Source organism: Centroberyx affinis, unplaced genomic scaffold (genome assembly GCF_046629955.1).
Source record: "Centroberyx affinis isolate AG114_WGS23_722 - 3 ecotype Tasmania unplaced genomic scaffold, CSIRO-AGI_Caff_v1 ptg001122l_1, whole genome shotgun sequence".
Classification (NCBI taxonomy): domain Eukaryota; kingdom Metazoa; phylum Chordata; class Actinopteri; order Beryciformes; family Berycidae; genus Centroberyx; species Centroberyx affinis.
The window spans coordinates 16,763-39,129 of NW_027279662.1; the positions used below are offsets into that span (position 1 = coordinate 16,763).

The 22,367-nt window shown below is 39.8% G+C and overlaps 1 protein-coding gene across 1 annotated transcript; it reads right to left on the reverse strand.

Annotated features, from left to right (window-relative positions):
- Positions 1–2,549: 2,549 nt before the first annotated feature.
- On the reverse strand, positions 2,550–22,079 carry LOC139647830 (solute carrier family 2, facilitated glucose transporter member 5-like). The gene is made up of 12 exons (XM_071523810.1): positions 22,035–22,079; positions 19,161–19,259; positions 15,433–15,593; positions 13,265–13,389; positions 13,040–13,185; positions 12,106–12,238; positions 10,777–10,964; positions 6,598–6,708; positions 6,234–6,335; positions 5,766–5,841; positions 4,258–4,385; positions 2,550–2,804 (listed from the first exon to the last, which is right to left on the reverse strand). The coding sequence occupies exons 1-12, from the start codon at positions 22,077–22,079 to the stop codon at positions 2,550–2,552; spliced, it is 1,569 nt and encodes a 522-aa protein (XP_071379911.1).
- Positions 22,080–22,367: the final 288 nt, after the last annotated feature.

The window sequence follows — 22,367 nt, forward strand, 5'->3', positions numbered from 1 at the left end:
AAACATCAGAAAATTACATTCAGTTTAGATTAAGTCATTAACTAGACAGTTAACCCATAAAATATTCAACTCCCTACATTATTTGCATATTGTTTTTTATCATGCTCTGATTATAATAATTATCATGCGGTCACAATATGCTTATAAAACGCTTATAATGCCTTGTGAGCACCACTTTTTTTGTGTATGATTCTTATACACAGCAATATGTGTGTGTGTGTGTGTGTGTGTGTGTGTAGAGGGAGTACTAGGAACCCCCATATAGAGAGTTTTGTTGTTGATTTAGTATTGAATTGTAGAACTGTCTACATTGTACATGGGGAGATAATAGTCATTCTTACACATTCTGTAATTGCTATAACTTCTACTAAATTAGACCATTCCTCATTTTGCCGGGGACTGCAACCCATTCAAGGACCCCTGAAACCCCCCGAAGGACCCCTCAGAGTCCCTGGACCCCACTTTGAGAACCACTGGCGTACAGCAGAGCTTAACTATGGTGGTCTATGAGCGATCAGTTTTTCCTGAAAAGGGCTAGGAAGGGATTTATTTTTTCCTATTTTGGCCACCAGGGGTCAGAATTGAGTTAGGTGTGTCTTGGAAGGTGAGAGAGAGAGAGAGAGAGAGAGAGAGAGAGAGAGAGATTTTACATTTGTAATTTGCTTGATGTGAAGATAAACCCAAAAGTTAGCTGCTGTAATTTAACTGGAAAGAAACTGGCCAGCAGAATACTTTGATTTCTGATAACTTGGCAAATGAAAAAGGTCATCAAAACTCATGGCAAGAAAAACAAACGTCTCATTTCACACTGTAAACAGAATGATATTGAAGATGAGATGCTAAATATCTCCTTATTACAAGTGTAGTGATACAATCAAAAGCTTCCAAGCCCTAAAACACTGAAAACTGTATTAAGTGAGGAGAGCCATACGATTGATATTGCTACAAATTTTGGATATTTATGTCATAATTTCTGGAGTAAGAGTAAAAAAAAACCTGTCATCCTGAAAATAATCCATGTGTCCCTGGTAGATCATTGGCTCCATTGCTCCATGCTAACACTTTAGCATACGCTATGTTGAGTGATAATAGGTTCCATGCTAACACTTTAGCATACACTATGTTGAGTGATAATAGGTTCCATGCTAACACTTTAGCATACACTATGTTGAGCGATAATAGGTTCCATGTTAACACTAGCATATGCTATGTTGAGTGATAGTAGGCCACTAGCATGGAATGGAAATTGGAGAGAGGGTATTTTATCAGTATTTGATAAAAAATGCAAATGACAGTCACAAACACACTCACAAATATATCACTATTTAATTCATGGAGATACCCTAAACACAGTTCAAATATGGTTATATATTTATATATTCGAGAACAAACGTTGGCTTTTTCTGTTTGTACAAAACACTTAGCTAAACCCTGTTCCAAAAATGTACAGATCTGACAAGCACTGAGTACACTGATGCAGTCTTCAAAATGACTGCCTCACACAGGTGCTGGTATAGGGAAATATAATTAATTACAAATAAAACAATATAAACCAGTAATATAATTTTCAAAGAACATGACTTATGTACAAATGTGATCAAATAAATGCATAAATATAGGGAATTCACATAATTATTTGTACATTTTTGCTTTTTTTCTATTTAGAAAAGATGAAGATTATATTGAAATGGTTAATTTCTTTCACACATTCATACTCTGACACTCACACCTCTTCATCCTCAAATAAGCTGTGTCTATGTAGTCTTAGACTGCTTCCCCTCCTATTTATCAGCCCTCATCATGAATGCTAATGAGTATTGCTATGTGTCTTTCTGACATCAAGTTTTAAAATACAGGAAATAAGAAAGCTATAGAGAAACAATGAATAACTAATGGACAGATACAGATAATTTGGTGGATCCTGTCCAAAAGGGGGTGACATTTAGAATTTTAGTAATATGATATATTACTACGCAGGCACTTGCCTTCACATTGTGGAAAAAGTGTTGACAACTGTCTACTATGCTAAACACGGCTTGTAAGCATTGTTAGCATTCTTCATTCAAACAGTTGGTATGACCTGGTGGTAGCTTGGTAGCTTGCAGCTAGTGGTGCTCATAGGTTTCAATGAGGAATGATATCAAAGCTAACATGCTAATGCTTAAAAAAACTCTGCCGTTTAGTGATCATCTGTAGTAAATCTTGACTTGGGACAGAAAATTTGATCTCACCCTGAAATATTTGTGTCACAAACGCAAAGCAAGCCTGAGGGGGATAGCTTTTTGAGGGTTCAAATCATACTAAAACACAAACTTGGTAAGAACCTGCAAATACAATAATTGCAAATGACCAGCGATATTTCAGCAATATTTTAGAACCTGAGCCTGACCCAAGTGAAAAATCCAGCTTGACCCAACTTGAGCCCACTGGGTCCAGTTGGGTGCTGTTGCGTTACGGTGTTGAGTTGCTGTTGAGTTAATACACCAAGAATGTAAGAGAGTAAGGGGAGCTATTGATTCATTTGTTCCCAGAGAGAACCTGAACCTCCATTAAGGTACGGAGGAAGAGCTGTCGAACTCCAGCGAACCGTGCTCCAGGGTGCCGTAGCCGTTCATCTTCCTCAGCTTCAGCTGATCCACGTGGGCCAGGCTCTGGGTCTCTGGGACGGCCTCCTTCTTAGCGAACATCCGACTGATCTCCATGAATGTCTTGTTCTTGGTCTCTGGGATGACGAGGTAGACGTAGAGGGCCACGGACAGACAAACGGTGGAAAACACCAGGTAGGAGTAGGACCCTGCCGACATCTGGGAGGCGGATGTGGGGTGGATGGATGAACCGGGGTTTGGGGAATGGGACAGAAAAGTTAGTTTGACACTGAGGGTCCCAAATTGATATATACCATAATTTTGCTTTCCAGTGCCCACAGCAGAGTGCATATAGAGGACTTTAGGGTGATGTAAAACACCCTCTGGTGGCCATGTTGGAGGTGCTCAGTTCTCTTGGCAACAGTGGCTGTGAACAGCTGATTGTGTTTAAAGTACAACCTGGCCGTCTCAACAGAGTTCAGTAGAGTTTTTCTGTACAGTTTTTGACTAGGAACTGATCATTTCACCACTGATGCATCTAACTGATGTTGCGTTTAGATAATGTCAGCTTGTTAGCTAGCTAACCATAGTATCTGGTCAGCTAACAACAATCTGATTTGCACATTAGCTAACATACTGTATCTAGTAGGAGCTAGCATTAGTAGTGGCAAGTAGTTGCATGTTAACATTACCATTAGTTACTACTGCAAAATTAGTCTGCTGGCTAGTTAGCTAGCTAACAGTTTGTTCAGGTTAACTGAGCTGACTCTTCTCAAGCTACAACTCAGTGTTTTGGAGTAGAGACTAGAGCTAAAGACAAGACAGTTTACTGTGTCACAGTAATTTGGAAACAAATCTACCTCATCAGACTATTCACTTTTACTTTAATGTTACTGAATTGACCTGGCCCACACCACAACAGACTTTTTCAAACATCTTCATTTTACTTGCCCGGTTGTTATATATTTAGCCATTATTTGCGCACAGCCAATTCTTCAATGGACCTCATGATGGAGCCAGATGTGGTTGATAGGAGATTTGTGACACAAAGCCTCTATGCCAGAAGGGGCAATGCTTGGCAAAGACAGATAAGGTAACAGTAGCCAAATCTGCACACGCTTACTCCTGATATGAAATTTCGTATTTAGTTCCTAAAATATGTATGATTTCATGATTTCGTACTTGTCTAGATTTGGCCACTGTTAACCGATGTGACATTATACAGGGTCGAGGAAAGAGCATGGGCATTGTTTATTGAGGAAAGAGGCAACATAGCTACCCTTCAAGGGGAATGAAAGCTGTCATGGTGAGCCAACATGGAGGACATGTTCAGTGAGGGCAAATATCATGCAACGTAAGAGTTAAAAGTGAGCTGTAGCACCAGGAATTAGTCACAAAGTGTACATATCAACTGATCACTGAAGCATTTGAAACCAGATGAGAAAGAGTTTATCTCGGGTAGTAGGCAGTAGACTCAAAAGAGAGGGTAAAGGTAAATGAAAGTGATGGAAATACGTGTTATCAAAGCTAAAGAGATGGCAGACATGATGAGGGAAGAAACAGCTAGCATCTTTAGTCAGGTGGAGACTATGTTTTGGCACGGTAACTACATTTAGAAAAGACAAATGCTCGTGCAGGGCAGCCACATCTGACGAAAACAAAGAGCCTTCACCTGTAGGAAGGGGAAGACGAAGCCCACGGTGAAGTTGGATATCCAGTTGAGTGATCCTCCCACAATGTAGGCTGCTGGGCGGTGGGACTGTTTAAACAGCTCCGCCGTGATCAGGAAGGGAACGCCCGCTGGAACAGGCACGAACCAAGAAATCACACCTCTAACTCTGTCTGTGTTTTTATTCCCATGTTTTATATTCATTCATTTATTGCACTGAAATGCATTCCTGAAAGGTTGGCTTTTGATCCCACAAGGTTTTCAACTGACAGTTAAAAGTACATGTTGCAGAGGGTTACTATATTTTGAATCCACAATAATTCATTGCATTGCCGTTTTAGGAATTAAATTATGTTAGTTAGATATGCAAATGCACACATATCCACATACACACACACAAGGTTCTTATCTACATGTGGGACTTAAATCACCCGGTCACTTGTGGTCACTGTGGAAAATAAGCCATACATTATGTTGCACCACTTCTAATGACCCTATCAATGACTACAACTAAAGAGGGCATTAGTTGCATGCATTTTCAATGGGGTTAGGTGGAGGAACATTTTTCTACTGATGAGCGGCTACGTCTGTAATACATTATTCATGTTGATTTGATTATTCATGTTCATTCATCATCTTTCAGACCAATAAGGCATGAGAAAGGCTAATAGGGACAAACAGAGTCAGCCAATCCAGTGTGGGCCAGGGCAGCATGTAGGCGGGAGAGTCATACATCATAGAATACATATTATTAAACCGTATCTCTCTTATTTGTCTCTCTTACAGGGGATATACAGGCAAATCACACAGAGTTCTCAGCATGCATAATTGCCATATTTATCTCTGATTGTGTTAAATGTAACACAGATGAGTATCAGCTAAATGCCTATAATGTAATGTAAATGAACACCACTCAAATATAGAAATTTAAACAGAATATGTTATTCCTGTGGTCTTGGGCAGTCCAATCAATTTTGTGAATATGAGCAACTGTCATAGAGCAACAAATCAGAGAGTAGGGATGTAAAAATCAAGATTACAAATCTGGAGCTGCCCTATGAATTACATTTTGAAACTTTCCAATTCAGTGGTATTCCCCTTTAAGAACTTGTCCAGTGTGACCCCTAGAGGGCGCCATTTCATCACACAAAGCACCCTGAGCCTCAGTACCATGTGAGTCTGTGGTATATCAACTGAAACCCTGTTTATGTCACTGTCAAGCATCATCAAAGTTTATTCTAGGATTATTTCCAAGTTTAACTGAGTATCACCAAAAACGGAAGTGAATGCCAAAGTGTAGGAAAAAGTAATCAAAAAATTCAATTGAACACTGATTATTTAGAAATCTAACAAGGTCTTATGTCATCATGCATGACATAAGACATGCATCATTCATGTGTGAAAAATATGTGTAAAAGTGATCTCAAAATCACTTCTCAACTATAACGGGATTGAAACAAAACAGCCCATACTGATCACCAACACTCTCTGGAACAGGTAGAGCAACTTACCTGGACCGATACAGAAGCCGGCGATGATGCCGACCACACAGCCGACGCTGATGTAGCGCATAAACGATAAGTGAACCTGCAGGGAGGAGAAACAGTGGAGGTCAGTCAAATCACACTGGGGACAATGCAACTTTTTTAAAAATTAATCTATCCAGGGAAAATCCACTGAGCTCCTTGCTCCTTTCCAGCGATGCCTTGCTTCACATTCATGCAGTTCAACACATTCACACCGGGAGCTGGCCAGTACAATCACAGTCTTCTACTGGTAGGGGTTCAGTGCCTTGCTCGAAGGAACATTGAGAATACTTGTTCCTCCCATTTTCCCCGCTGGTTCAGGGATTCAATCCGTCAACCTTCCACTCACAACCCCGCTTGTAGGCATCTACCGCCACCCCCAATGAGGGAAATATAACTGTGCATACATGCATAGATGCACAAGCTCAAACACACACACACACACACACACACCTGTAGAATGAGTGCGAATGTGATCCCAGCACAGCAGATGCCCATCATGGTGAAGCCCCCGATGATGAGAGGCCTCCTGCCCAGCTTCTCTATGGTGAAACACTGCAGGAGGGGACAGGCAGAGCTCACATCACACACTGTTAAAGGGCCACACTTTTTTATACAGGATCTCTTGTAAAAGAGAACATTGCTCTCAATGGGGTTTTATGTATTTAAATGAAGGTGTCAAGTCAAGTCAAGACGGAATGAAGAAATTGAGCGAAGAAGAAAGGAAATTACGAAAGAAAATGACGAAAGAAAGACACCAAACCAATGAAAACAAAGGTAACACAAGAGTATGAATCTCTCTAACTTGTAAGCTCACCCCAATGAGTCCTGCAATGATTTCTATGATTCCTGTTCCTGCTGTGGTATACTGGATCTCTGGTGCTGGGATACCCGCGTTCTCAAAGATGTCATTGGTATAGAACCAGATCTGTTGGGGAAAAAGAAAAAAAAACACTTGAGAGCTGAAACCCTAAAAGGATCATTGACGCAATCCTGCCTCACCGAGCTGATCTGTCTCTTGCTCTAAGATATGATTTCTATGACAATTATACATTGATAGAGTATCGGGCCTAGTGGAGAAGGATGGAGCGGGGAAAACAGTGTGATTAAGGCTGATTATTGTTTAGCAGATATGGATAAAATATAGTTCTTTTAAGTTGAATTGATGAAAGTTGAACTCTCTCTCGCAAAATTTCAGGTTACAATGTGATCAAATTCCCAGGTCGTCTCTTCAGTCTCATCAGCTCTGTTTCCTGTTTTTATTGCTTCTGTCCTCACTGTGGTATACTGGGTCTCTGGCACTGGCATGTCTGTATTCAAAGGTCTGTGGTGGAGAAAACACACACCTTGATTTTTTTCATTCATGCTTATTTTTATTCAACACACTTGTTCCAATTTGTGGATAAAATTTCAGCATTGACACTTCAGTTAACCATAGGGTTAAAAAAAATGCTAAAAATGCTTTTTTAGCATTTTTAGCATTCTTTACTGGAGGCTTTGAACTTGCATTCAGCAACTACATCTGACGCCATCGTGGACATCCAGTGGAGAATTGGCTGTGTGCAAATAATGGCTAAATAACACCCTTGACACAACTGTCTTGTCTTTAGCCCTAATCTAGTCTCCAAAATACAGTTGTAGCTTGAGAAGAGTCAGCTGTCAGATGTTTTTTGGAAGAAACTGATGTCAACATGCGACTGCTAGCCACTACTAACGCTAGCTTTACTAGATAAGTTAGCTAGTGTGCAAATCAGATGTTTTCACAAGACAATGATGGTTAGCTGACCAGATGCTATGGTTAGCTAGCTAACAAGCTGACATTATCAATCATATTTATTAGTGGTGAAATACTCAAAACTAAATTTCTGTGCTGTCTTTGACAGCACAGAAATGAATCATATTCCATACTGTTGAGACAGCCAAGTTGTATGTTTATAAATGCAATGAGCTGTTCACACCCACTGTTGCCCAGGAGATGAAGACCTCCAACATGGCCGCCAGAGGGTGCGTTACATCACCTGAAAGCCTTCTAGTCAAAGCTAGCTAGTTAGCTACAAGCTCCAACCTACGAGTGTTTTTAGGGTAGCTGAAAAGCAAAACTTTTCAATAAACTTTTTTCCCATGGTGTGACATGTGCCTGGAGAAGAAAAAGAATGGAGTAAATTCAAAATGTGGAGGCATACGCTGAAGACCGGAGGGCTGCACAGGTGGTACATTGCCACAGAGAGGCAGCGGACATCCGCTCACATTCAATTCAATTCAATTTGAGGCTTTAGGGGACGCAACACAAGACAGGAGGGGTATTAACTGGAGATAGCAGACGGTGACGGCTAAAAGACCAGGTAGATGAATACACAGACACATGGCTGGCATAAACTCTCTCTCTCTCTCTCTCTCTCTCTCTCTCTCACACACACACACACACACCATCCCGTGGTGCTCCTGGAGCTGTGCCAAGGTTTGCCAACTGTCACATCCACTTAGGCCTAAAGATCACCTCAGGCATCTGTCTCATCACAGTCACCAACCCTATCATCATCATCATCATGACATCATCACTGTTATTATTATCACTGCTGTTCTCATTATCAACAAAACTGTTATCGTCAACCACCTTCATCATCATTGCCATCATCGCTATCACTGTTCTCATCTTCGCCATTATCATAAATGTTATCATCAAAATGATTATCATTACCATCATCATCATCATCACTGAAAAAATGTATAAAAAAGTATAATCACCACCACTACATCATAATATCATAATAATCATAATAATAATCATCATCACTGGTATCATTACATCATCATCCTTATCACTGTTCTTATTATCATCATCATCATCATCATCACTGTTCTCATTATCATCATCATCATCATCATCATCATCATCACTGTTCTCATCATCATCATCATCATCACTGTTCTCATCATCATCCTCATCACTGTTCTCATTATCATCATCATCATCATCATCATCATCACCACTGTTCTCATCATCATCATCATCATTATCACTGTTCTCATCATCATCATCATCATCCTCATCACTGTTCTCATTATCATCATCATCACTGTTCTCATCATCATCATCATCACTGGTCTCATTATCATCATCATCATCATCACTGTTCTCATCATCATCACTGTTCTCATCATCATCATCATCATCCTCATCACTGTTCTCATTATCATCATCATCACTGTTCTCATCATCATCATCATCATCACTGGTCTCATTATCATTATTCTCATTATCATCATCATCATCATCCTTGTTGTCATCAAGTATAATTATCATCATCATCACTATTATCATCATCATCATCATCATCATCACCATCATCATCTCTAATATCATTATCATCTTCATCATCACCAACATCATCCTCCTCATCATCACTGTTATCATCATCCTATTATCATCCTTGTTGTCCTCGGCATCAACATCATCATATCATCATCCTTGTCGTCATCATCGTCATCATCATCATCATCATCATCATCATCATCGTCATCACTACCATCGCCTCCATCCTAATCAACATCATCACCAGCGTCATCACCACCATCATCTTCATCATCGTCATCATCATCTTCATCATCATCATCAGCACTGGCCCCACTATCAGCATGTTTCAGCACTGGCCCACTTTGTTTAGGCAGAGCTAATTAGCAGCTAAAAATACAGCCTGGAGAAGGGCGCGCTAATGAGTTCAGCTCCACCGCTTACAGTGTGCACTTTCTGGCCCAGGCGCCCCGGTAATCATTTGAATAATTAATGAATCTCCGGGGCATAATTCAGAGAAGGGATTTGGCTAATTGTATCGGCGGAAAAATGATGACACCGGCTTTTGGGTTTATTCACAGGACCACGCGAGGCTTATAAAACAATGAGGGATCATTTAGGCCTGTTTTCATTTTCAGAGTCTTTGTCTAATAAGCTAGATCAATCAGATGAGGGAGCTGGGAAAGCAGGGGGGTGGAGGGGGGTGGATGGGGGTGGACAAAGGGGGTGAAAAGTAAGAGGAGCAAGATGCGAAATTAAATGTTGAGACTTCACATGTCGAGTGGGAGAGAAAGAGTGGAAATGAAAAGCGGAAGAACTGACTTTAGCCATTTTGTGCCCACTCCGTTGTAGCCTAAAGACTCCATTTCCCAGAAACCATTTGGCACTCAACAGCAGACACTTCGTAAGCACAAACCGGTTAAGAATGAGCTGGGATAGAATATGATTGTTTACACCATTTTATACCAAAACACCTGCTAAACCTTCAAACCTTCAAACCAGAATTCCAGTGTAATCACATGTAACAATAACCAATATTTATTAGTTGTTGTATTGAAATGATGAATACTGAGGGAGACTTGTTTGTTGTCTATTTGCTGTGAATTTTTTTTCTAAATTGTTAAGTCAGTTTTTTTTCAATGCACATCTAGACGCATTCTGCACATCTTATATGTTTTTCTTCATATTCTCATATTTCTTTATCATATTGAAGAGGTCTTGACAATTTTATATTTATTCCTATAGCATATATTTCATTTTGTTTTTGTATTTTCATTAATTTGTCTCAGTATGCCCTACTATTTTTGCACACTTCTTTTTTTTTTTTTTTTTTTTAACTTTTTTACTATTTACTATTTTGCACACGCTGCATATATGCAGTTCATATAACATAACATAACATAACATAACATAACATAACATAACATAACATAATATAATTCATACCTTTCATTCTTATAGGTCTACTTAATAACTTCTAGTGATGTAATTGTTGCGCTATGTTTAACACCACCGCTTTGCTCCATTCTTATGTATTTTCTATTTTTCTCTGCTGTATCCTGTTACCATTTGCTGCTGCAATGATCCCATTTCCCCACAGGGATCATTAAAATTTCATCCTATCTTATTGTCACTTTCTAATAAAACTGTAATCACTTTAAAAACAAACAAAAAACAGAAGCAGTGATCTCCTCCCATCCTTACAGCATCGATGCCGGACAGCTGCATGCCAACGTTGATGACCGCCACGCTGAGCACCTGCCAGCGGACCGTGTCGTCCAGCAGGAGGCGCCACACCGACATGGTGTCCACGGACGACAGGGAGCGCTGCTCCTCCTGCATCTCCTCGATCTCCGCCTGGATGTTGCACTTGGTCCTGTACCACTTCAGAGCTGAGGGAGAGGGGGAACAGGTGTTAAGGAAAGTCACGGCACCGGATCTGGAAAGTTAACTAATGAGAGCTACACTAGTTTTTGAGTAAGAGAACCTATGTGCAGTGACTTTCTACCGGTGATGCAGTGGTAAATGAAGAGGTGGGTGATCTATGACCTCCAGTCAGTGATCATCATAAGGTAAACAACCATCAGTATAAACAAAAATCTATTCTATTTAAGCATTTTTCCTAAAACGTCCCTATCCTCACATAACTTACCTCAGTTTAATACTACTTATTATGATGTAGTGGTACTATGATAATAATAATAATAATAATTTTATTTATATAGCACTTTTTAAAACACACAGTTACAAAGTGCTTCACATATAAAATACACACATACAAATGCAAGTATACAAACATACCTACCTACATACATACACACAAACACACGTATACATGCATATGGAAGTTAGCAAAAGTGAAAGCACATGACCAAAAAAAAAAAACTGAAAGAAAATAGAGATTTTTTATAAAAAGGCTAACCTATAGAAATGAGTTTTCAGAAGCCGCTTAAAACTTTATATATATGTCATGAGGATTTATGTCAGGCCAAAAAGGTGGTTCAACTCTATTCCGCAAATAAAAAAAGATAAGTAAACTGAATTTAGAAAGAGTTACCCTCCACTACATCCCTTCTCACTACATAATAGTAGTGATAACAATGGTATATACCATTTACAATAAAACACAGTCATTCTGGACCTCATCCATAACAGATACTAACTTTGTTGCTGCTGAGACTTTACCCAAACCTTGGGTTGATGATGATCCAGCACGATTGTTCAGTTAATCAGCTAATTTTGGAACCTGCTCAAGATGTTAATGTTGCATTCAAAAGTTCCTCCTTTTTAGTTGAGGGTTATTCTAAAGGAGCAGTGGACCATATTGTGTTGTTTGATTAGAAAATAGTTGAATACAAGTACATGAGTGGCATTTCAAATGAAAGTCTAATGTTACTTTGGTTCTTTGGCTCCACCCACTGAGGTTTAACTCAACCAACAAGAGCATTTCTGCCTCCTGAGCAGCTCTGTTTGTAGATCTAAAACTCCAACCTGCAACCCTTCCTGTATGTGTGGCAATGCCAATACACTGACCTGTGATGGTGGCGTGGACGTTGTGCTTCTCAATCAGCAGGTACCTGGGGCTCTCTGGGAACCATGGCAACAGCATCAGCTGGATGAAGGTGGGTACCACCACCAGAGAAAGGAAGAGGGGCCAGTGCTCCTCCTATAAGCATTACAACACATGTGGTGGGAATGTTTTTCTCATCAGTTTATTGTGATCCTGAATAGGGTTTGACTGATATATAGGGCCGATATTGGCCTTTTATTAAAAATCAGATCTGGTCCAGTCAGTGTGGTCCACCTCTGATATAATGGATATGATGCAGTTTGATTGATTACATGTTTATTGTAGAATTGATCAATACTACACTGGTTGTCTATGGGAAGACCTTAACCTGAACTGATTCCACAGAAGTATGCATCAATATTTTTTTCAGATTATTATTCTTATTCTCATTATCCTGGGTTTCAATGGAGAGTTTTAGCGTCTCATGGTCCAAATGCTGTTTCAGAGGCTTTTCACTCTCTAAAATTCTTGGGGAAACACACAATTTGGGGGGAGATTGTTGGCATGAAAGTAATAAAATTTAAAGATAATGAATACTGGCACAAAATACTGGCAAAAATCAGCAGTTTCAATCCAAAAACATCAGAATCGGCCTTCAAAAACCCATATCCGTTTAACCCTAATTGAGGCCAATCATACTCAAATGGTATGAGGCACAAAATTCTCCAATGAGCAACATACGGTATACCATATGCCAAGATGAAAGTCATAACCATAACCTGTTACAAACTAAAATACATTAAAAACACATCACCTAGTCTATTTCAATGGTATGTAAATGACAGTGATAAGTACAGGAACATCCGAGCGTCCAAGTCTTTCCAATCTGTTTGAGGTTTGAGGTTTAGTCATGATTTGTAGTAAACAACTTTTCAGGGTGTCAGGACGTTCGACTACCTTTCCCAGAAGCTCGTGCAGGCCGAGGATCTGGGCGGCGAAGACTCCGGTGCCGATGAAGATGCTCGGCACCAGACCCAGGAAGCCTCGCAGGTTCTTCGGGGCGATCTCGCCCAGGTACATCGGCACCACGCTCAGAGAGATGCCTGCATGAGGAGGGGGGGGGTCAAGGTACAGAACGCAGCCACTTACTGGAATGAAATGTGTGTGTGTGTATATATATACCTGAGTGGATGCCTGTGATGAAGCGGCCGAAGATGACCATCTCCGGCGAGCCGCAGATCCTACTGAAGCCCATGAGTGAGCCAGCGATGAACACCAGAACTGTCGTGTTCACCACAGTGCCTTTCCTGGACACACACACACACACACAAGCAGTAGGCCGGGATTATGAATATACATAAAAGCATATGAAGCGGAGGTTTATGAAACAGCAAGGACATCGGCGGTATATTGGTCCGAGGACAGATAGCAGTAACCCTGTCCCCCCCCCCCCGCCCGCCACCGATATGCACACAGTCAAAATGATAGGCAAGTACGCCTGTATAAGTCCTGATTAGCCATAAAACGCTAACGCCGGTCATAAGCTGTGATTAGCCATAAAACACTGCTGTGTGGAGAAACTGATCAGCCCGTAAATGGGATTGTAAATCGCCTCGCTTTTCATTTGCATGTAAATGTCCGGCGAAGTTCGATGACACCGGGGGAGATGAATGGGGCTTTCGGCCCCGATCGGAACTTTTTTTTTTTTTGGGTTCCGCGGCGGTGCACTTTGAAGAGCGGCCCACTTTCTGAAGGGCAGAGGGGACGAGGGTAGTGCACTTTGAAGGGCGGAGAGCGCCAGGGAGGGAGGGGGTGGGGGTGGGGGGTCATCGCTTAGGTCTGAGTACAGAGGACAGGAGGTGTGATTGATAGAAGGGGCTGATCTAAATGCGTTTCGTGCCAATGTAAGTGTGTGTGTGTAGGTTTCTGGTTGTGACTTCCAGATCTTGCACTAGATCCCTATCTTTCACCCTTGTACACGAAACAGATATTGATTCTCTTCTATCATACGAGTGTCATTTTGAAACCCTTCTTTTTACGCCGCTCGGGTTTTCTCGGTGTGTGTTAGCTGTGTGTGTGTGTTTCCAGGCAGCTCCAGATGCTGCTGAGTGTCTCTTAGGCCGGCCACTGCCAACTGGCCACTATCCACCCTCAAGGCCACACAGTCTAGCGGGGGGGGGGGGGGGGGGCAGAGCGGAGCCGGCGTCCAAGTACAGCTCCGAGGTCAAGCAAGGACGGATCTTTCCCATCTGTGGTCAAACTCCACTCGACCTTTCGTTTGATCCGCACAGCAGCTTAAAGGTGGCATTAAAGGTAAGGTCCAGTGATTTTTATAAGCCTGCCCTATTCATCACTAACAAAGCCCCGTCTTAGAATGCGCCAAAAGTTTTTACATCAGAGCTTGTATTTCTCTGAAATCGACAAACATTATCATTATTACCATTTGTTAGCGATGCTAGCACAAGTCAATGGGGTATGAAACCAGAACTCTCAACATCACTCGCAAGCCACTCCATATACTTCCACAGCTGTAGTATTAGCCTAGTGTAGCCTACTTGTACCTGTATCTCCATTTTATTGCTTTCTTGTGGTTTGGCACACACTTTTATGTAAAGTTCCATCTGTTTTTAATTGTATCTCTGTTTGTTTGTTAGTTTGTTTTTAGTTGTACCTGTTTATCTCTTGTATTACCTTTCATTCCTATTTTTGGTAACACTTTACAATAAGGGTCACTAAGTTTAACTAACCCTTAATTAGCAGTTAACTATGTGTCTGGTAATCATTAACTAATGGTTTTCATGTTAACTAAGGTATTAATTTATACATTATTTAATAGTCATCTTTATAAACTATTAAATAATGTATAAATTAATACCTTAGTTAACATGAACACCATTAGTAAATTACACATTAGTTAACTGTTAATTAAGGGTTAGTTAATGCTTATTAAGCATTAACTAACCCTTAACTTAGTGACCCTTATTGTAAAATGTTTTTTTTTATTATTTTTTTTATTTTTCAGCTCTATCATTTATTGTGGTAGTTTTACATCACTGTGCTTTTGGGTTTTATTGTAAGTAAAGCACTTTATAAACATTGTTTTTAGAAAAGTGCTATACATATAAAGTAATTATTATTATCAGTAAGAATACGTAATATAATTGTCTCAAAGCACTTGAATGATGGGAATTTGAAAGCAATGGTTTCATACCCCACTGACTTGCACTAACATTGCAAACAAATGCTAATAGGAGGCTGGAGCTGATTTCTCAGAGACAAAAAACTCAAAAAATTCTTTGGAATATTATAATAGTGGACATGGTTACTGATCAATAGTAAAGGTGTTTTACCTGCCAAAGCGGGTGACCAGCATGCCCACGATCAGGGAGCCCACCAGACCTCCGATCGCGAAGACGGACACGGTGAGAGAATACATGAGGGTCAAGGTCTCGCCGTTGAGTCCCGTTCCATTACGACTCACCACCGTCCTGTTGTAGAAATCCTTAATGTACTGAGGGAGGGAAGGAGGAAAGGAGGTCGGAAAGGAGGTAGGAAACGAGGGAAGAAGGGAGGGAGAGATGATGGGATAGTTGCAGCGAGATACAGGGAAAGACAGGAGAGAAAGAGGGGATATTGAATGAACAATAATTCAGTAATTAGAGAGATACAGGGTCTATGAGTAAAGAGAGAATCAGTTATCATCCAGCTATCATGTAATTGCAACTGCAACAATGCAACAGCACATCGTTAGCTCTAGTTAGCGGTAAACCTTTTCTTAAAATAACTCAATAACTTTTGCTACATTTTAAATGCAGTGGTGGAAAGTAACTAAGTACATTTACTCAAGTGCTGTACTTCAGTACAATTTTGAGGTACTTGTACTTTACTTGAGTATTTCCATTTTATGCTACTTTGTATTTATACTCCACTACATTTTAGAGGGAAATATTGTACTTTTTACTCCATTACATTAATTTCACAGCTATAGTTACTAGTTACTTTTCAGATCAATATTTTATATTGAAAACATTTGATCATCTTTATAAAATATATAAAATAGCATTGTTATAGATTAGACTACCCAAATGTATAGCTAAATTGTTAAGATTAGCTTCACATTGACAACTTTAAAATGCTGCTTACATGTACATGTATGTCAATAAATCAGTATTAATATTCCAATAATTTATTAAAAATATAACTCTCTAAATGGGGACAGTTTGCATAATGAGTACGTTTACTTTGATACTCTAAGTACATTTTGCTGCCAATACTTACGTACTTTTACTTAAGTAAGATTTTGAATGCAGGACTTTTACTTGTAATGTTGTGCTACTGTATATCACCAAGGGCTAGTATAGTGTATAGGATAAAGGTTTTAAAAGAAAGTCAATAAACATCCATATGACCAATCAGAAAGTCTCAATCCTGCCTCACCTAGCCAATCAGAGAGCCAGACTAGAAAAGGCAGTTTCACAGCCAAAACCTTGTCTGTATCACGTGGCCAAGTCATCCTGGTTTCACAAGACCAATATGTTGCTCTCTTCTTTTTTTTCCCCCCTCACTCTGAGAATTTCAACTAATCAAATTCCCAAGCTCTTTTTTGACCTCCGCCTCCTAATCAATTTACCACGAGATGGCACGAGTCGGTGGACCGGCACCTATCCCGTCCAACCAAGTGGGACATGACAGGAAGACTCACCAACACAGATCCCATTACTCCACTGGTATCTTTTACATTTTTAAACTTTTCTTTTTATCCAGGAAAAGTCAAAAACACCTTGCATCCTATTTACGAAATTACATTCGTACTGTGTGTGTGTTAGTTCCAGTTGTCAATATTGGACACAGACACTTGGTCACTTGGTTATACTTTCCTTTGTTGTTCAGAACTTGGCATTAACAATGTTATGGTGTAATATTTCAACAGTGCTTTTATGTTTTGTGACGCCATTTTTCTCACCACAGAAATGTCAGAATGAATGATGATCCCTGTCTCCCTATCGTCACATAAAACTGTCTTCACTAGTGACTACATTGTTTAACAGTTCCGTTAAACTAGACAATAAGTGACAAATTTTGGGCTTTTTTAGTCAATCTCAACACAGTCTCAAATTATTTGACTAAAAGAATGGAAATAGTGTGATTTGATAGCGCATCATTTGGCAATAAAGAAGCTTGACAGAGAAGCTTTCACAGCGCATGTATTTAATATTTTATGTATATTATAGGCCCTACATATTTGTCTCGGCAATGCTCTACTGCTGTTGTTTTGCACATCCTGCACACATGCTTCTAATTCATATTTCTTATATTTTCATTCTTGAATTTCTACTTAATAGGCCTACATTCTAGTGCCGTAATTGACTGTTGTTTTATATTCAAATACCTCCCATTTGCTCTATTCTTATTTATATTCTGTTTTTTTTCTGCATCCTATTACTATTTGCTACTGCAACAACCTAACTTCCCTACGGATATCGTTCAATTTTAATCGTATCTTACCATATTAATTCTTTCTTCTCTCTTTTTTTTTTGTCTGTTATGTTTTTTAACCAAGCATTTGTGTCAGAGAGGGAAAAACTTCCTTAATTATCCTTTAGCTGCCATGAAACTGCTAGCCACAAGCTAGCTTACTAGTAAGATAGCCGGAAGCTAGCTTTGTACATACAGCAGTTCTGTGATCAGGAAGCCTGCTTATTTGCTTCAACCCTTTCTCAGTAATTCAAAAGTTTGCTTAAAATTCGCTGAACAGTTAGTTGGCTACTGAAGATCTACTGTCCCAAGACTCTGGAAGAAAATCTTCTTGTCCAAAAGTAATAATGAAATCAGTTTGATTTTATAGCCCATTGTTTGATTAAGAAGCTCAGTGAACTCATATCCTTGTTACCAACAAACGCAACAGCAAATTGTTAGCTCTAGTTAGCTGTAAACCTTTTCTTAAAATAACTCAATAACTTTTGCTATATTTTAAATGCAGTGGTGGAAAGTAACTAAGTACATTTACTCAAGTACTGTACTTAAGTACAATTTTGAGGTACTTGTACTTTACTTGAGTATTTCCATTTTATGCTACTTTGTACTTATACTCCACTACATTTTAGAGGGAAATATTGTACTTTTTACTCCATTACATTTATTTCACAGCTGTAGTTACTAGTTACTTTTCAGATCAATATTTTATATTTAAAACATTTGATCATCTTTATAAAATAACTATAAAATAGCATTGTTATAGATTAGACTACCCAAAAGAATAGCTAAATTGTTAAGATTAGCTTCACGTTGACAACTTTAAAATGCTGCTTACATGTACATGTATGTCAATAAATCAGTTTTAATATTCCAATCATTTATGAAAAATATAACTCTCTAAATGGGGACAGTTTGCATTATGAGTACGTTTACTTTGATACTCTAAGTACATTTTGCTGCCAGTATTTATGTACTTTTACTTAAGTAAGATTTTGAATGCAGGACTTTTACTTGTAATGGAGTATCTTTACATTGTTGTATTGCTACTTTTACTTAAGTAAAAGATCTCAGTACTTCTTCCACCACTGTTTAAATGAGGCACAATTTTACTTAAGTATATGTTTACACTGATAGTTGTACTTCTACTATAGTAAATTCTCAATAAAGTCTTAGTACTTCTGCTTGATATTTTGGTACTCTCTCCGCCCCTGGTGTTGGACAGTGCAACCTACACTGTACAGTCATTCTCACTGGGCCAAGCTGCATTCCTTCTGATAAAGACGAGTCCTGTATGTCATCCAGCTCACATTCCTCACAACAAACGGCCCTTCACACACACACTCTCTCTCTCCCTCAACCTCTCGCTCGCCCCGTCTCTTTCCCTCAAACATGGACACACACATTCTCCCTCTGCATCTCTCTGTCTTCTTCTCAAACCGGCTGATATTGGCTTTTTATTAAAACTCAGATAATGGCCAATAATCAAATGCAAAGACTTGATATTGTCTATATACATATCAAACCCATATTGGCTGAATCCCAGTGTGTGTGTGTGTGTGTGTGTGTGTGTGTGTGTGTGTGTGCATGTGTTTGTGTGTCTTACCACAGCAGGGGAGTTGACCACAGCCAGGTTGTAGCCATAAAGCATGGAGCTCCCGAAGGAGGTGAGGAATGCTACCGCCAACAGAGAGCCGGTCAGGTGCTACAGAGAGAGAGAGAGAGAGAGAGAGAGAGAGAGAGAGAGAGAGAGAGATTATATCAGGAAGGAGGAAAAATTGGTTGAAAATAAAGTCCCATACAAGCCTTTAAAGGTGCTACATGTATAATTTTAAACATCAGGATATCACTGTCAAATTTCAAATTTATGTGATACCTTGGTATAATTACTGTAAACAAATGAGCCCATGGTCCTCTATTGGCCTCTATTTCGTCAACGTGGTAATGATTTATTAATGTTAAATGCTACATGTAGCACCTGTAATATAAGGGGTATGGAACCCATAATAAAGGTACTGGGGTACATAAGGGCACTGAAACCCTTTATTCAAGAACCCGATGCAGGGAAAATAAAATCCTGCAGGCCATTCAGAGGTCTTATGCAAGGAATCAATTCAAAACCATTACACTTTCTGAAATGATCCTAATCTCTTTTATCTGGCAAACACTGGGATACCTTGACATTTTATGTTTTAGTTGATTATTTTTCTTCACCAGATACTTGTCACATTGTGGGAAAATTGTTCTGTGAAATTTATTGTAGAGGAAAAAGTGGAGGTCTTATTTTGGAATCCTTCAGTTTCTCCTAAAATGGCTTAGCATTGTTAACATTCCTCACTGCAACCAAACCAAAGGGCATGACTGGCTGTAAGCCAGTTTAGGGAAAACTGAAGGGCAAACAGAAACTTTTTCCTGTGTGAGAAGTATCTGGTGAAGAAACAATATCCAACTAAACTTCAAAATGTCATGGTATTACTTTAAGAGTTCAATTGGGAGGGAAAGGCCTGCGGTAATGGGGAACATGGGTGAGGGATGGATAGAGGGAGGTGATGCAAAGGGATGAACAGCCAGGAGTGTGATTATGGGAAGAGGAAAGAGATAGAGTCTGTGATAATACAGTGTAAGGGTGGGGTGTGTAAAAGAGTGCACAACATGCAGAGTGAACAAAAAATGTCAAACAAGGGTGTTTATCGTAAGAGATAAACGGAAATTGAGTACCTCCTTGACATTTTCTCCTGACGTTTCTGGAGTTACTGTCATAGCTCTCACTCTCTCACATCACATCATGAACACACACACACACATTCAAAGACACAGGCACAATTATATAATTATTTTCAACTTTAACTAGGGATGTATCAACATGAACATAGACACCAAAATCATCCATGTGCTGCTGGTATATTGGCTCAGGTGCTCCATGCTAACGCTTTAGCATACACTATGTTGAGTGACAGTAGGCTGAATAATGGACTCTCTTCAATGAAGTCAAAGTTGGTGTGGTGGATCCTAGTTTGGACTTCTTCAATGGAAATAGGCTACTATACTGGTAGGCTTCCATTAAAGCAATGATTTGTCTGGCACCAGTCTAACAAGACTTCCTGCATCGCTCCTCTTTATAACTCTTAACAAATTCAAGTGAAGGGCGATCAATGTCTTCATTAATTGAGTGAAATCAGTTTAACACAGGAAGGACAAATTTGACCCAGGTCAAGGCCAAACAAGGAGACTCAAACGCAAACTTAATTTGGATGTTAAATGGTCAGATGCACTCACTTATGCTTACACACTCACACACACACACACACACACACACAAGGAAGTTGTAGATATTGTCTTGTGACATTGACCTGTGATCTGTAGGAAGCCCAACCACATGTTAAGTTCACTAAGATAACATTAACCTATTCCATATTTATTATAAATAATAAAATATGATGTAAATATAACTTTGATGCCATGGGAGGGGGACTATTCTATTCTGTATCCTATAGTGTTCTGTTCTATTCTAGTCTAATCTTCTATACGGTAGTGTATACTGTACTGCTCTATTCTATTCTGTTCTACACTGTACTGTTCTATTCTTTTTCTATTCTATTCTATTCTATTCTATTCTATTCTATTCTACTCTATTCCTGAATGATGACGTGTGGGGGAAAATGGGACACCCATGTCATTGGCCTCCTATGCATTGTCATAACATGGTTATAACATTATCATGACATTCTCATAACATGTAATAACATGGTTATAACATGGTCATAATGTCACACACACAGCAAGCATGAGCAGCTTTCACATGTAGCCTGAGCAAGAAGCTCATAGAACTGAACTATCAAGTGGGTATGGCAGTACAAAATTGATTTTGTAGTTTTTATCATTAGCAAACAAACATTGAAACAGACATTGCCAGAAATCTATTTGGAAGTCATACGTCAAGAAAAGTTACTCATTCAGGCCAAATGTTCCTCTAAGCCAGCGGTTCTCAACGTGGGGTCCGGGGACCACCAGGGGTCCTTGAGGGGGTTCCAGGGGGTCCCCAGCAAATTGATGAATTGTTAAACTTCACCATTATTTCATTTACAAGAAGTTAACACAATTAGAGAATGTAGAAGAATGACTGTTTTGATCATAGTTTCTCTGTTATCTCTCTACCTACAATACAGATAGTCATGGAATTCTGGACAAAATTATATCTGACAATAAAAATATTCTCAGATTTGGGTCAGACAAGCAAAATCTCATCACATGGGGGTCCGTGGCCCGAATGTGGACTAAATGAAGGGTCTTTGATATGAAAAAGGTTGAGAATCACTGCTCTAAGCTGATAGTTTGGTAACATAAATGTACTGACATATCACATTGACCAAATAATAATATCCAGTCGGTCATGGCTCCACTTTGTCCCCATAAAGTTAGTGGATTATGTCAACTGATCCTGGATACGGCCCGATTCATAAAGCAAAGTCTCCAAACTTACCGATGAGATTTTCCCCGGCGACGAAATTAAAACCTCCTCAGCCATTTAGGAAATCTGTCATTGAGTCCCACACACACCGAACCGCAGAGCCACACCGTCTCCTGTCTTCAAGCGGCAGAGGTTCTCATGGCCGGAGGCAGACAGCAGCAGCAGGCGGCAGGCAGCAGGCAGCAGGCGTGGTCAGGACAGGACTCGGCCCGCCGCAGGTTAAAGCGTTTGGGCCGGTTTAATGCGCGGCGTGTCGGCCCTCTCCTCCACCGAGCGGCGGTGCCCCGGCCCCCATTAACAAGCCCGCACAGTGTCATCACATGACGGAGAGCAGCGTGACGGCCT

Coding starts and splice junctions, on each gene's coding strand:
- LOC139647830 (XM_071523810.1), bottom strand. CDS start 22,079: ATGGCTGAGGAGGTTTTAATTTCGTCGCCGGGGAAAATCTCATCG. Junction 4,386..5,765: donor CGGCTTCTGTATCGGTCCAG/GTAAGTTGCTCT, acceptor TGCCTGTTCCAG/CGGGCGTTCCCTTCCTGATC. Junction 2,805..4,257: donor TCGTCTTCCCCTTCCTACAG/GTGAAGGCTCTT, acceptor TCCGCCTCCCAG/ATGTCGGCAGGGTCCTACTC.